The 15,337-nt window shown below is 39.5% G+C and overlaps 1 protein-coding gene across 2 annotated transcripts in view; it reads left to right on the top strand.

The window, feature by feature from the left end:
• Positions 1-15,337, top strand: part of MET (MET proto-oncogene, receptor tyrosine kinase) — an 89,586-nt gene that overhangs the window by 31,063 nt on the left and 43,186 nt on the right. For both annotated transcript variants that reach the window (XM_086609964.1, XM_086609965.1), the window contains 2 exons: positions 2,706-2,897; positions 14,790-14,924. In XM_086609964.1, coding sequence (XP_086466090.1) covers positions 2,706-2,897; positions 14,790-14,924 — 327 coding nt within the window. The remainder of the gene's footprint in view (positions 1-2,705; positions 2,898-14,789; positions 14,925-15,337) is intronic.

Below are 15,337 nucleotides of genomic sequence, written 5' to 3'. Positions count from 1 at the left end.
TTATGAATCATGTGCAATTGGCACCTCTCATTCTACAAGAGAAGCAACGTAGCCCAACCCAAGGAATAATGCACTCTCTAATCGTCCATTTTAATAGTTGTGTGATTTGTCACTGGAACTTGGCATAATATCTAGAGTGCATCATCTGACATCAGTTATTTTTCCACATTGACAGCCAAATGGATACTTACGTGTATACTGAGAGAGAGGGAGGGAGGGAGAGATTCAGGCTTCAAAGAGTTAATTTAAAGCAGCTTATTTGCCCAAGTTTTCCATGTTATCAATCTTCCTTTAGTTTTCTAAGTAGCCTTTTAATCTCTGCATTTCTACTCAAAGATCAAAGCCTTTCTATTTCTTAACAGCTAACCTTACATTATGGTTAATCCATGAAGTGCCAGGTTTTGTAGGAGAGCCATATGTGGAACAGTCTGCAGGTTCTTGGGCAGATACCCAAAATTACGACATCTCTGAGGAAGGCTGAGCTGACTTTGGGGAGGCTAGGAAAGGTGTTGGGGCAAGCAGGAAAATCTAACCACTTGTTAAAAAGAGCTTGAGCAGGGTTTCATGAGGCGTGTCAGGATGTTCAAACTGTGTTAAGATGACTATATAGGAGGGAGTACTTTTTTAAGGTTAGCACAGAAAGATTTCTCCCCAAAGTCATTTGCTCATGGAAAAAAAAGAGTTACACCAATGAGTAGAGATCCCAAGTTGGAGGAGGGTAAATTCAGAAATCTACCTTATTTCAAAAAGCATGAAAACTGTACATCTTTCTGCACTTGAACTATTCATACTCATTGTATGAGTAATCTTTGCACAGATGTTTCAAAAATACTTTGAGACTGGATAGGATATGAGTGTAAAAGAATAAAGCTTTTAGCTTGTTTGGTGGCCAAAGCAAAGTTAAATATGTGCCTTATTGATCAGTCAAAAATATTTAAAGTGTATTCAATGAATACTCAGTGTGCCTAGTGTAAAGCATTAGTTCAGTTCCTACTGAGCAAAACACGCCACACTTTTAACAGTTAATACCAAAACTAATACAGCAAACGCTTTAGCATGTAGATAACCAAACTGTTAAGTCACTGCTGAATCAGATCTAATCTGGAAGCCTTCTTTCTGTATCATTAGGCAGTCCACAGAGATTTCAGTTGTTCTTGTTTGGTCTTACATAGGTTTTTAACTAAATGATACAGGAAATTGACAGTGCACCCGGAGAAAAGCTGGCACCACAGCTGACTGCAACTCCTAGGGATCATAGAAAACTTCACCCGCCAGCACTGTTGCTGTGCACAGTTCAGAAACATTACAATTCAACAGCGAAGGACTGAGCTGTTAGGTTGCACGTTTTGTTAATAGCATTTTCGATGCTTTGGTTTTTCTCCAGAATTCACCAGAATTAAGCCAGCAATAAATTTTTGGTTCATTGCTTGCTTTCTCATAGTACTTTGATTATAGGTAGTAGAAGGAAAACGATCTGAATCAAGAAAATAAAATTTTATTCCTTCTTGTTCTTTAAGGGTATGATCCAGATCTACTAAATTTAGTGGAAAGACTTTGACTGTCTTTAAAAAGTTTAATTCAAGCTTTTTTAAAAAAAAAATAAAACATGTTTGTAATAACAACAAATCAATAAAAAAAAATTAGGAAAATCGAAGCTCTCTATTGGTTTCAACAGAGGGAACCACCATAAGATCCTTCATAATCTCTCTACATGTTTATTCATAAAGTATGTCACAGTGGGAAGATGCTAGATGACTTCTAAACGTAAACTGGTTAGAGATCCTTTAGGGGTTTCCTGGTTATTATCTGTACAATCTCACCAAAACAGATGATGTAGTATCAATAGTAATGGAATTATCAGTTAATAGATTACTATTGAATTGTCAGGACAGCAGGTTATATTCTTCTCCGGAGATAACTTAAAGTGTATTGTTCAAGAATTTTTCCAATGAAAATTAAAAACATGTAATCTCTATTCCCACACTGAAAGAGAAAATCCTGCAAATGCAGCAACTATTATAGTGCACTCAAGACATACAGAGATTGGACAAAATAGTGCATGAGCCATAGATGATCAATACAATAGCCTAAGTAATTATAAAAAGCTGGCATCTCCATAGTTTCATTTAAATATACCATCAGAAACATATTGTTCCCGGCTTATCTCCCTTTTCTCTTTCTCCATCTTTTTATCCGCTTTTCTGTCTTATCACTGAAAAAGGTGGTGAAAAGAACAGAAATAGAGAATAGAATAGAACTGGAAATTGGTATTTTAATGCAAAAGAAAAGGTTAAAAAATTGTGACTTTCTAGAGAATTGTTTTCTAGGAATCACTGTTTTAGAAGCAGGTGTGTCACTGGTCAGGCTCTGCAAAGAATTCTGAGACCCTTGGAGAAGCAGCATTATGGAAGTCATTAAGAGAAAGGATACTTTGATAGATGTGCTTATACACATATCATCTGGTTAAATAAAGACCCTATGTGTTATTCCCAACAGACAGGATAAAAAAAAGTTAAAAGAAACACTCGCATAACATTAAGTAGTCATTGCCTTCCTCATGGAACATCATAACTGATGAAGCAATTAAGTTTGAAACATTTTAAAATACTTTTGGTCAAATACATTTGTGCTAAATGACTTCACTCTGACAAAGATCTATTCCTACTCGTAAAGACAGTACTCATCTGTGCTTCATTTTCAAACAGGCTTTTTCAAGAAATGCTTCGTACTGCAGAGTACAAGATGATGAATATCGCTTAGAAGTTACGACTCCTTTGCAGAGGGTTGACTTGTTCATGGGCCAGTTCAACAGTGTCCTGTTAACTTCAATATCTGTCTTCACCAAAGGAAACCTTACCGTTGCTAATCTGGGAACTTCGGAGGGACGCTTCATGCAGGTAAATGTTACTACGACACCTTCGTAATAAAAAAACATACTGGAGTTTAGCAGGATGGTGAAAAGTGAGGAGCAGTATTACACCAGTTTAACAGGGCACTAGAAAATTGAAATTGCTGAGTAAAATAGAACTTCTGGAATATAAACAAAGTGCCTAATAGAGCATTCAGCGTTTTAAGTATTTACATGGGCTTTGTGGTTTGGAGTAACGGTTTTGGAGCAAATTCTACCATGATCTCCACTTAGTCCAGCTGGCTCAGTTCACAGAACATTTTTGGTCCATACAAACTAGATTTCTTTCAAAGGAAACTAGACTGAAAGCTCTGTCTTGGATACACATCAAATATGCTCCAACCCCAGCTGGGGCAGAAAGGTCCAAAACAGTGACTGATTCTTCAAACAGCTTCAGATATCACACTTCATATGGTCATTTGGTCTAGAGGATCGGATTAAACCTAGTTCAGTGTAAAATGCCAAGACAGCTTGTAATGTAGAAGCAGGAGCCTCAGCGTTAGTTGTTTCTATATACCAATCCACTCCTCTGGCACCTAGTTACTTGCTAATGTACCCATAGCCTATGACTCACAGCTGTAGAATTGAGATTAGCTCCTCCTCCACCTACTTTCAAGTTTCTCTGAGTCCATTTTAGATTTTTGGGCTCTTGCTCATTCACTCTGTTTTGGACAGCAATTCTTCCTGTCCTAAACCAGGTTTCCCTTAATAGGTGGTAAATCACCCTCCTGAGAATTCTGTCTCCCTCCACTGAGTACATAACTAATCTGGACAGGTAGATTATACTACATGACTTCCTTGTAGGTGACTAAGGAAATAAATCTAACACTCAGAGACAACAGTCTTTTAAAAACTTGGCAGTCAAAATCAAACATCAGAAGACAAAATAATTTGAAAGCACCCTCAATTCACCCATCTTATTTTAAGCACTGTCATCCTGCAATGACCACCTTGGAGAGCTTGGCTTCTCCAGCTGCCACAGAGTCCATCCAGCCTGGGTGTGCATCTCAGCCTGGATCCCTCTTGCATCCAAGGACTTGTGTCCTTTTACTCTGCCAGTATTATTTGTCTTCTAGTGGGCTTCCTGAAGGATTGGCAGCCTTTGACCCTTCTTGCTCTGTAGGCTTCAGAGAGTCATCAAAGGTAGTAGCATTGTGCCCCAGCCATCATTAACTGAAACCATCAGTTGCTGTGCCCTTCCAGTTTTCCCATTTCCCATAACCTTCCATTAGAAAAATTAGAAAATACTTGGGCACATGTAACTTTTCATAAACACAAGCCTTCCCTTTCTTCTCTCCCTTCCACTCATTCTCTGTCCTTACCACATGCAGTACGTATTGTCCCCAGTATATGCACCTTTTCTGGACAAAGGGAATCCTATACCTCCACTTCTGTCTTCTGCACAGACTGGACACAGAACCTGCCCCATCATGCAAAATTCGTAATGCTCCTACAGGGAAGAAGGTCAAAGTGATTTACTGCAAAGGACAGATGAAAAAACAGAGAAAATCATGTTTCTGTTTCCTCCTAAAAGACAGGAATTTAGCAAAATGTTCAGTGACATCCCTGCCAGTTTTACCTGAGCTTCCCATGATAACCTTGGTAACTTTAAGGTGCAGTTTGTCCTCAGCACAGGAAAGACAAATGCTAAGAGCTGCGCACTGAGGACCAACCTACGCTCTGCTCTTAAATGTAGATACTGGTTCACACAGCGAACATGAGCCATTTGTTTAACCTTCCTGCAGCCATTTCCTTATCTACAAAATACAGTTAATAACAACTACTGTCTTACTCACAGCATTTCTTCTGGGCTGTCACAAAGCTTTTAGGGAGGTTTGGCGGCAAGCGCAAGGCAGCGTAATTTTGATTTGTAGCACTCTTTAAATTATTCATTCAAGTCCTGCATCACACACTTCATTCAGACATTTGCCCAACTCCAGGAACAATTAAAATATTTCCAGAATACATTTCCCATTCCAGGTTCAGTTACAGATCAAAAGAAAGGCTATTGTGTAAACTGCACATTGCCATTAGCAGAAATATTCTCATCATTGAATTAGATTGGCTTGAGTTACAGGGGGAAGTCAGCATTGGGCTCATATTGTCATAAGTAGGAGCTGTTTCTTTGAGGGTTTGGTGCAAGCAGCCTGAGAATAAGCCTACTGGCTACCTTTAATGACACTATCTCCAAATAGAAAGGTTAGTATTTGCTTTGCCTTTAAATGATCTTGGAAGGGATACTAGGTCTGTAAGATACAGCAGGCACAGCTTTTTGCAGAATTTAATGTTCATTTACATTAAATCTTTTTTTTTCCATTTTTTTCATTAATAGTTATCTAGGAAGTGATTTCAAATATGTTCATTAGCAAATGCCCAACTAAAGCAGATTTGCAGTGTTTCTATGGAAATGTAGCTATTAACTGCAATGAGATGGAGGTCATTAAAAATTGAGCCATTAAATGACCATTACTGAAGTAAAATGGGTTAAAAAAAAAATCAGGATAATCTAACAATGACTTAATTTATCAAAAAGATATCCCCAAACACTTCCCCACATTTTTTAGCAGAGAAATGTAATGATGTTCTTTTTTGTTTCATTCACAAATCTTCTGGAACATGTTGCAAAGAATCCTCAGTTTTTCACTTACTGCGCACCTCACATTTGCACAGTCATTTGCACTCATATTTTTAACTTTTTGTAAATGCAAATACTGAATTTTCCTGTGCAATCCCCTTGTAACTTGTGGCTATTCAGAGTTGACTATATCCCTTCAGAGACAGGTATGCTTTCAGAGAAAATGAGTTGCAAAATTCTACCTATCAGAGAACCTGTTTTAAAACTGGTTATATTGCATTAATATCTTGCAAACCTATTTTCATGCCAACTATTTAGAAGCAAGAGAAAAAATATTCATATATAAGTTACTAAAATTAGAAAATCAGCTCAGCCCTTCCAGTGACTCCAGTTCATCTTGTATCCTCTTTGAAATACCAAACCTTACCATATTTAGACAATTTAGTTTGTGACATAAATTTCAGCGCTAGCAATCATCCATGAGATTAAAAGAAATAGTATTACAGTACCTCTCTCTGACAACTGCACCCTGAAGTGCCCAAATATGAAACAGCTTGAACATTTAATTCACATTTTTGCTGTATTAATTTCAGGTTTTCTTTAATTGTTATGAAACATTTTGTGGGGAAAAAGGAAGATGTTTAAAACATAGTGATCATGTCGCCTAAATTGAATTGAAGCTCCAAGACTGTGCTGTAGAAGCTGGTAGGTGCAGCAGCAAGCTGCTGATACACAATCTGAGAGAAATTAATTTCAAAATGTTTCTCATACTCTCCCATTATACTGCTTATACTGGACCAGCAGCTAACCACTTGATTCTCCTTCTTTTCTTTCTTTGTTTTTTTTTTTTCTTGCCATCTTCCCATCTCCTTTTGCATTTCTTCTGCTCATCACTTTCTGCCTTCCTACCACCCCCTGATCTCTGACTCCATTTCCATCTCCATCCATTTTTCTCTCTTTACCACACGATTATAGCACAGCATTGTTGCAAAAGTTAACAGAAGGTTTAACATGTAGTTTTTGAGAACAAAGTTTTTCCTTTTGTAGATGATGGCTAGCAGATTCTGGAGTTTTGATGTATTTAGAGACACATCATAATGAATAGTTCCTATCTTTACAAGTGATGCCACTGAAGTTTATGGCATCACCCATCAAAACTGTGCTAATGACCTAACTCAGAATATAGCCTATGGTGTGCTTATTTAAAAGAAGTCATCTGAGGAGCCAGTAATATTCAGAATGCAAAAGCAGATATGCTTTATCCAATGAAGGAGTAGTCACCTGTTGTTTTCTGCTTGTGCTTTTAGTTCGATTAAATAGAATTATTCAGTTAAACAGCTCTGGAAAGCACTAATGCTGGAAAGGAAATACAGCCTTCTTCACTAAATGTTTATTGTTTTCAGCCAAAATCTAAAACTAAAATCAAATCGATCTGGATGGTCCAAATACAGAAGATTCATGAGTTCTTTTAAGGAGGATAATTGGGGCCAGGAGGTGAATTCCAAAGCTCTCCTGGAAAGTAATTGCAGCCCATTGACATACTGAGCATGTTTTGGCTGCATCAGAAATGCTAAATCTGTATTTGGCCATTAATAGATCGGAGTTTGTAGTTTACCAAATACTGTGGAGTTTCTGTTACAAAACAGAGCAGTAATAATTTTTCTAAGACAGCTGACATGCATGAGACAGAGAAGAAAAATTGTTTTACTTCCTTCCTAAGCTGGAGCCTGACGACAAGCTTTTTTTTCCCCCCCTTTTTTTTTTCTCTGTTGAGAAGTTGCAGCTGTTTCGGTCTTTCTTATTGTGCTTGTTTTCAGAGTGTGACTGGGAACATAGGCTGAAAGTACAGCTGTTGGGTGCAAAATGAATCAGGTATTTCACAGTGGTTATTTGATTAGAAAACAGCACACAGTCACACTGCTGTAGTTGGGGAATCAGATTTTCAGCTGGTGTAAAATAGACATACTCCATTCAAGCCAAAGATGCTACATTGAAAATACGACTCACAACTGGGAAAGACGCTTTCATTACCAGCCACTATTTTCGGAAATTATAGTTTGTCAAAAAAAAAACCACCATGATATATGGAGATAAAATATCTTCTAGTTTTGCTCAGTTCCAAGGTGAATTTTTTATTCATTTTTTTTGCTTGGAGCTTGGTATTATTTCAGAGAGTGACTTTTGAGTGATGAAGAAAAGAGCAAAGTTCCTCAGGAAGGGGAAATCTTTCTGATAGCTCTGGGGAGAGTGGGATATGGGAAAGCTTTACAAGATTTATTCTGAAAAACTCACATTTGGTCTGGCCTTAACAATGAACAAGAGACCGATGCAGAAGCTGGTTTTCAGCATAACACTATGTTTGGAACCGTGTGCTCCCTACGCTTGAAGCTGGCCTCACCCGAGCAAATGCACTGCTTGGTGGTGACCTTCTTGAGGAAGAGAGGGATAGAGAACTTTTCACTGTATGTTTTACAACTACAATGGGCAACCACTCTCTTTAGATGCAATTTTGGCAGCAGGGCCATCTCGCCCTTCTGACTATACCGATGAATCTCAGTGCACAGTGGGGCAACACTGGGCTGCGTGCGGAGTGAGGAGCTCCCCCATGCACCCTCTCATCTTCACGGGGCAGTAGGATGTCCACCCTTTTGCTCCTGGAGGTAAGGAAAGGGTCTTCCCATGGGTATACGTACACCCTGAGATGCAGTCAGCCACACGCTGGCTGCAGTCCTGTCCAATCTAGCTGGACACAAGCCAGCTCTAGCTGAGAAGCCAAGCGTTAGCAAATCGTAGTCACGCACTGTCATGTCTGAACAGATTCTGGACTCAAAATGGCTTAGGGCACAAGAACCAAGGCACGATGGCACAGATACAACAGCCTACTCACTGTCCTCGGGGCCTCTCAGCACTTGTTAGGTACAAAACAATAGAGAATAATAATAAGCCTTGTTCTAGGGACGCATTATATCCCAGTATTTTTAACCATATTTTTTTACTCAGAAAGGATGTATAGAGTCAGAATAAAGGTTCAAGGAGCACTGTCTTCTATCTCTGGCAGGGGCTAAGAAGGATAAGGGAGAGGTATGAGGCAAGTAAAAGCACACAGTGGCATTTGTCCCAGTACCCTCCTGCTTCTGGCACTCAGTGGCCCAGAGATTCCCTGAGCTGGAAATTATGCCCGTATCTGGTGTTTAATAGTCTTTGATGGACTTCTTTTCCATAAATTTGGCTTATTGTTTTTTGAAACTATTTGTTGTTTTGTCCTCTACAGTACACTGTGACAATGCCTTCCATAATTTCATTCTACTTTCAATGACAAAAAGCTTCCTTTGAGGTTTCCTCAACCTCCTGCCTTACCATTTCATTTGGTGCCTCTGGTTCTGTCTGATGAGGAATGGGGACTGGGCTCACACAGATCAATGATCTGGGAGATTTTCACACACCGAGCACAAACTTGTCTTTCACTTCCAAGTAGACAGAGCACTTGATAGTCACGCTCATTTCCCAGGAATACTTATGATTAAAAACAAACACCACCACCACCAAACTTTAACACACTCATCTCATTTCCCTGAAAAGAGAGAAATTAGCATGTGTTATGGCTGCTTTCATAGATTACAAGCCAGGGAACATAATGCATGCTACAAAAATTAGTATAGACAAAAATAATCACATCTGCTTTTTATTTGTAACTGCAGTCAAGGCTTGGAAAAAATTGTCCCAGAATTCAGCAAGAGGAGAGCCAAGCCTTCAGCATTGCTCTCTTCTTGCAAACAGCAAAGCGACAAGACCTCGCCTCTCCAGGAATCAAGGCTCAAAGCCATGGTGCCTATCAACAAAATGAGTTGACACAGAGCAAGGAAACACGGAGCTTTGCATCTTTGAGCATAGTCATTCAAACCCAGTTTATACCATAGCATACTGGAAGCCATTTCCATCTTTTGATCTAGCTGCTGTCCCACTAGACACATGTAGTCGTAACGAAACCCACCAGTTCAGGCGGCAAGCCACAGTGGAAGCAAGTGCGAGGATGTCAAGAAATACATGAGCTCGGACCTTAAACCTTACAGACCCAGAAGGAGGGAAGAGTGATGGGATGCCCATTGCAATCAAAGGTTGTCCTCAGTGCCTGCTACCGTCCTGCCTCTGTGGTCCAGCAAGTCACCTGGCTTTTCAAAACTGGCAGTCTGGCCTATGTAAAGCTAAATGCAAACTGCATGCGTGCATTTGTAGGAATACAAATAGTTACCCACTATTCCCTCTTCATCATTTTTAAACCAACAGAAAACTTTGGCAAACTCTAGATAAGTAATGTTTTCATATCTATAGCTCAACTTTTAACAGTTTTTTAATAGCAGTTCTTTCTGTGGTAAAGAATGTATCTTGATGCTCCCAGAAAAAAATATCAAATATAGCATAATGCAAAATCCATATTGTCAAATTAAAATTAACACCTGGTGCCAAATAACTGTTTTGAGAGCACACGTGTTTTAATATTCAGTTTGAGTAGAAGAGCTTTCACCCTTCAGGAGATCCATTATACTCTCCGTGGATTAGAATGATATACAGCATTTAGAGAGCTACATATGTGCCCTTTGCAAGGCTACGCTGCATATCCCAGGGCATTTGAGGCATTACACAATAAAGTTAACCCTGAGCCTATCTTTGCTGGGTAATGGCCTACACCTGCCAGACATCTAGGGAAAAAATAACAATATAATACTGAGATGGGATTGCTTTTGGGCGGCCTCTTATTTTTGCGGAAGATATTTCAACATAAGGACCATAACATTTGTAATTCAATCCTGCTGACTAGAATTTAAAAATCAGAATCATTTTTAAAAGAAGCTATTGCATGCTGTCTTTCACTTCAAGTTACCACAGTCTTAACTTGCCATATTGTGCATAAATGAACCCAGAGTCAAGTCTTCTTACTAAACATTAATGCTAACAAAAGGCAATGAAAGAATATTTAAATTAATTATTTTACTGTTCATAGTCCTAAGTGGTCACTGACTTCCAGTATAAAGGTTATATTAATGTATTCAGTAGTTATTACCTGTTGGCTGTTATCTTCATGGAAGAAGTTTGAGCTATGCTGAAAGACCATGTAGTTTTTTGTTTTTCTCTTAAATAGAGGAACATAAATATTGTGTTTGCTTTGAGAAGAATGTCTGGGGTTGTAGTTAGTGATAATGAATGTCATTCTCGGAAGCGTTACTTGTAAGAACATCAGAAGAGCCACATGGGTTTAAACAAAGGGTCCGTCTAGTTCAGTGCTCTATCTCCAGCAGTGGTGACAAGTGGATGCCTAGGGACCCCGGCAACATACGTAATACCTTCTACTTCACACCCCCAACTATTTTCCGTTCTGGGGATTTCCTGAGCTGTTGGGTTTTGTCTGTTTAGCTCTTTCCATGTACATGTGGAGTTCCTCTTTGAATACATATTCCTCTTGCATTCACATCCTTTGGCAAGGAGTCCCATAGGTCATCACATATTGCTAGGAGGTCTTACTCTTTTGTTTGCTTGGAAGCTGACTCTCACTTTTGTCTTTTGATGGTGTTTAGTACTTTTATTAGAAGAGAGTAAATGGTCAGTCTCTACCCACTCATGTTTCTGTATGTCTTTTTCATAGCATTTCCACATCTTCCCTACTCAGTTTTTGTTCATTAGAGTCTTTTTTTCCCCTCTTTGTTACCCTTCTCTGAACCTTTTCCCGTTTTAATGTGCTCTTTTTGTCATAAGGCAACCAGAACTGCACAAAGAATTCAAGGTTTGGGCAAGCCGTGAATTTGTATGACATCAGGAAGTTTTCCGATTTGTTCTCTTAATCTCTTTCTAATAATTCCTAAGTTTTTATTTGTTTTTTTGACTGCTGCTGAGCAGTGACTTGATGTTCTCATGGAACTATCTATCATACACTGCTTTACATTCATCTTCTTTGTTGTATTTCACCTGCCGTTTTATTGCCTTGACATGCTGTCTTGCGAAGTCCTTCTGCCATCCTTCATAGTCTGTCCTCATCCTTATCACCTTGAATACATTCAGATCATCAGAAGACTTTGCCACTGGACTGCTCAACCACTTTTCCAGCTCATTTATGGGTATGTTGAACAGTGTGGATCCCAGCACAGACACCTTGCAGAACACCTCTGGTGACTTCTCACTATTGCAAGGACTGACTGTTTACTGCTAACATCTGTTTATTCTCTCTTAGTCAATTATTTATCAGAGCAAGACCTTCCCTCTCTCCTAACTGCTTGAGTGCGGGCACATAAATATACTTTCATTTCTCTTATGCGCTGGAGAAATGCTTGGTTATTAAAACAAAATGTAAAAAAAACCTGCAACACCACCTCTCTCCAAGAAAACCCATGAAAACCAAACCAGTATTTTGTGGTCTTTGTAAAGAGAAATCTTTCTGTAGTACTGAACCATTTCCATGGTAGAAGTAGCCCCTGTATGCTGGTGTGTCTACGGTAGATTAAAGCCACACTGTATGCATACCAGTCCCGTCCCAAGCAATGAAAGTGAGAGGTTTCTGAGAACGACACTGGAGTCCTAAGTAGCCTCTTCTTCGTGCTGTAGAAGCTGTCTTCAAATTACCTTTTTCTTCAGGATTATGTTGGATAAGGGTAAGATAGAATTTCAAGGACTGGGCTGATGCGTGCAAAACCCACATAGTTGTATAGACCAAAAAGAGCATTTTTGCGTCTAGTATCTGTTACGGCAGCACCGTAGGCTGGTAGATTAGTTCTAAGCAAGCTCCAAACTTTTATTCCGTAGTCTCAAATGAGTTAGGAAGTGTAATCTGAGCTCCCTGCATGTCATGAGGTCAAAGTCTATTGACTTGGGCTTTGAGCAGGTGATTTGACTGTCAGCCTCAGTAAAACAAAGGTCAGTCAGTGTTCAAAGTACGGAATAATTTTTCCAAGATTGTAGGGATGGGATCACAATTTTCCTGTATTGCTCTGAGGTTGCAATGCAGATGTGTTTGAAGGGTTAACACTGTGGCTCAATCAGAAAGAATGCTTGGCAATAAGAGGAAGCCTGGATTAATGATAGAAAAGAATTCTTAGCATTTTATAGCAGTGGGTATTTGAGATGAGACATGGCTAATGATCAACTAAAAAGGTATTTGCAGCTGTGGTGCTACCTCTCCCCATAATGCCAACATTAATCAAGCTTTTTCATGCAGCTTTGCAGTCCATTCTATTTTTCATTGTCCTGAATATAAAAACAGAGCTCATGCCCTAATACACTGAGTCAGAGACCATACTTCTGTGTCACTGAAAATGATCAGACCTTATTGATTTCTAAAAGCTGCAATTTCTGTACTGTGAAACAAACCTATAGCAAAGTCTTTAACAAAGCCAGTTTCATTTTAAAGAAAAAAGAGTCGCTCGTAACCCCAAACTGTAAATACCTCTGGGATGTGAAGCACTTATCACCGTGAATTAAATGCTCATATATTTTATTTAAGTCTTGAATTACAACAAAACATCAGCTGTAATTACAGCATCTCTAAGTCTAGTTTTGGAGTCAGCCATCTTGTTGAAAGACCTTGGCAGTGCGGAAAGCCAGTGAAATCGTGTAAGGCAATGTCCTAGCTGTTCTGATGCTGCCTTCGGAGTCAGAAGAAAAGCTTCATTATAGTGAAAAATTAAACATTTGACATACAAGTTATTTCCAGAATGGCTTCAATCTTTTTAAATAATGAACCCCATTGAATCTCAGCTTCTCAGCAAATGTCGATTATCTAAATTCCTTAAGTAAACTACACATGATGCAGCTTTTGAAACATGAACATGATCTTCCCTCATGTAAACAATCCTCTGCCTTTGTTGCCTGATGCTATCACATTTGAGCGTACATCCTTCTGGATTGCAGGCCCGAGCCTATAAAATCTCGCTATCGAATATCCACCCCAATCTGCAGATGCTTTATGCCCATGCTTAACAGCCATGACTCATCCCATTAAAGTCAACAAAGTTACAGTAGTAAAGTTAAGCGTGTGTTTGCAGGAATAGGCCCAAATTCTCAGAAGTATTTAGGTAACTCAAGATGCAGAGAGATGACTAGTGGGGGAATTTCACACTGGTGTGACTAATCTCCCTAAGATCTCCTAAAATCAACTGAGAGAGAGAGAGAGAGAGGACTCTTGCAAAGGGGCTTCAGGACAACTAAATTAGGCTCCTGTTTTGGAACGTCTTCTAGAGAAGCCTCCAGTTCTCCCTGCTATTTAAAAGGTGCTTTGAGTGCTTTGTCCTGGTCATCCAGCTCCCACAGAAATCAGCAGGAGCCCGATCTTGAGGTGCCCAGCCACATCTTGCAAAAAGCCTGTCTGTAGCAATAGCCACCTCACCAGCTCTGGGAATCACGGAATCATAGAATCATAGAGTGATTTGTGTTGGAGGGGACCTCAAAGGTCATCTAGTTCCAACCCCACTGCCATGGGCAGGGACACCTTCCACTAGATCAGGTTGCTCAAAACCTCATCCAGCCTGGCCTTGAACACTTCCAGTGACAGGACATCCACAACTTCTCTGGGCAACCTGTTCCAATGCCTTGCCACCCTCATGGTGAAGAATTTCTTCCTTAGATCTAATCTAAATCTCCCCTCTTTTAGTTTAAAGCCATTACCCCATGTCTTATCACTACGTACTACAACTATCACTATATCACTACAACTTGTGAAAAGTTCCTCTCCAGATTTCTTGTCCATGTAATCGAGGTCCATGTACCTGTAGCTCTGTAGAACTGCCCACAGTGCAACCTGCTCCTGCCATAGCCTTGTGCTCTAATGGCCCCAAGTGCATCAAGACCAGATGCTATTGACACAGGGTAAAGTTTACTTTTCAAACTGAAGGACCACAGTGAAAATAAATGGAAATATCTTTGACTTTTGAAAGCCTGCAGTTTTAAGATTCTTTTAAATAGACGTAAATAAAATTCTTCATTCTTAAATGTACAGGGCTGACTAACTGACCCATCTTCATTTTTTACAGTTGATTTATAAATACCTGAAATTAAAGGACTAGAAAACATGCAATGACTCCTTCATGTTTTAATGAATACGATGTGTTTTGAAGATCCTCCAACAGCCATGATTTTACTGTGTTAAATAAAGTAGATTTTATAGCTCTTTAATCAGATCATGATGGAACATTATGCAAAATATTATGCAATGTAATGCAAAGTAATTAATGCAAGCAGAGAAGTGGTAGGAACGTGAGACCGCTGAGCAGCATGCATTTGTGTCACACGCTGCCTGCTGATTTTCCCAATTTCTTTCTTTCTTAGATAGTGGTTTCCCGTTCAGAACCCACAGCTCCACATGTCAGCTTTCAGCTAGACTCCCACCCGGTCTCTCCCCAAGTTGTTGTCGAGAATTCATTAGCGGATGATGGCTATACCCTGGTAGTGACTGGGAAAAAGGTGAGTGGTTCATAATCTAATCCTTCTGTGCACTGTTTAAACTTGCCATCATGGCAGCAACTTTCAGTAAGAGCAACTATTCACACTTCTGCTCTATGCTCTGCATCCTCCCAGCCTTGTCGTTCCCTTGGGAACACTGGAGGGGCAAGTTTCCTCCAAGATTTATTTTCTTTTCCCTGCTAAACAAACCGACAGCCTAATATTGAGAAATGTTTAAATAATGTAAGAGCTGTGATATAAACCGACAAAAGCCAGGAAATGCAAATTTAAAGGCTGAAACGCTGTCCTTAATTCAAGTGCTTGCAAAGATAAAACACACAATGGCTTAAGGAAAGAATGGTGCTCACAGTTTCCTGGCTTTTGTTGGTTTGTGTCATAACGTTATAACTTTTTAAGGAGGGGTGTGTGTGCAA

Source organism: Tauraco erythrolophus, chromosome 4 (genome assembly GCF_009769465.1).
Source record: "Tauraco erythrolophus isolate bTauEry1 chromosome 4, bTauEry1.pri, whole genome shotgun sequence".
NCBI lineage: Eukaryota > Metazoa > Chordata > Aves > Musophagiformes > Musophagidae > Tauraco > Tauraco erythrolophus.
This window is presented reverse-complemented; position numbering and strand designations above follow the sequence as displayed.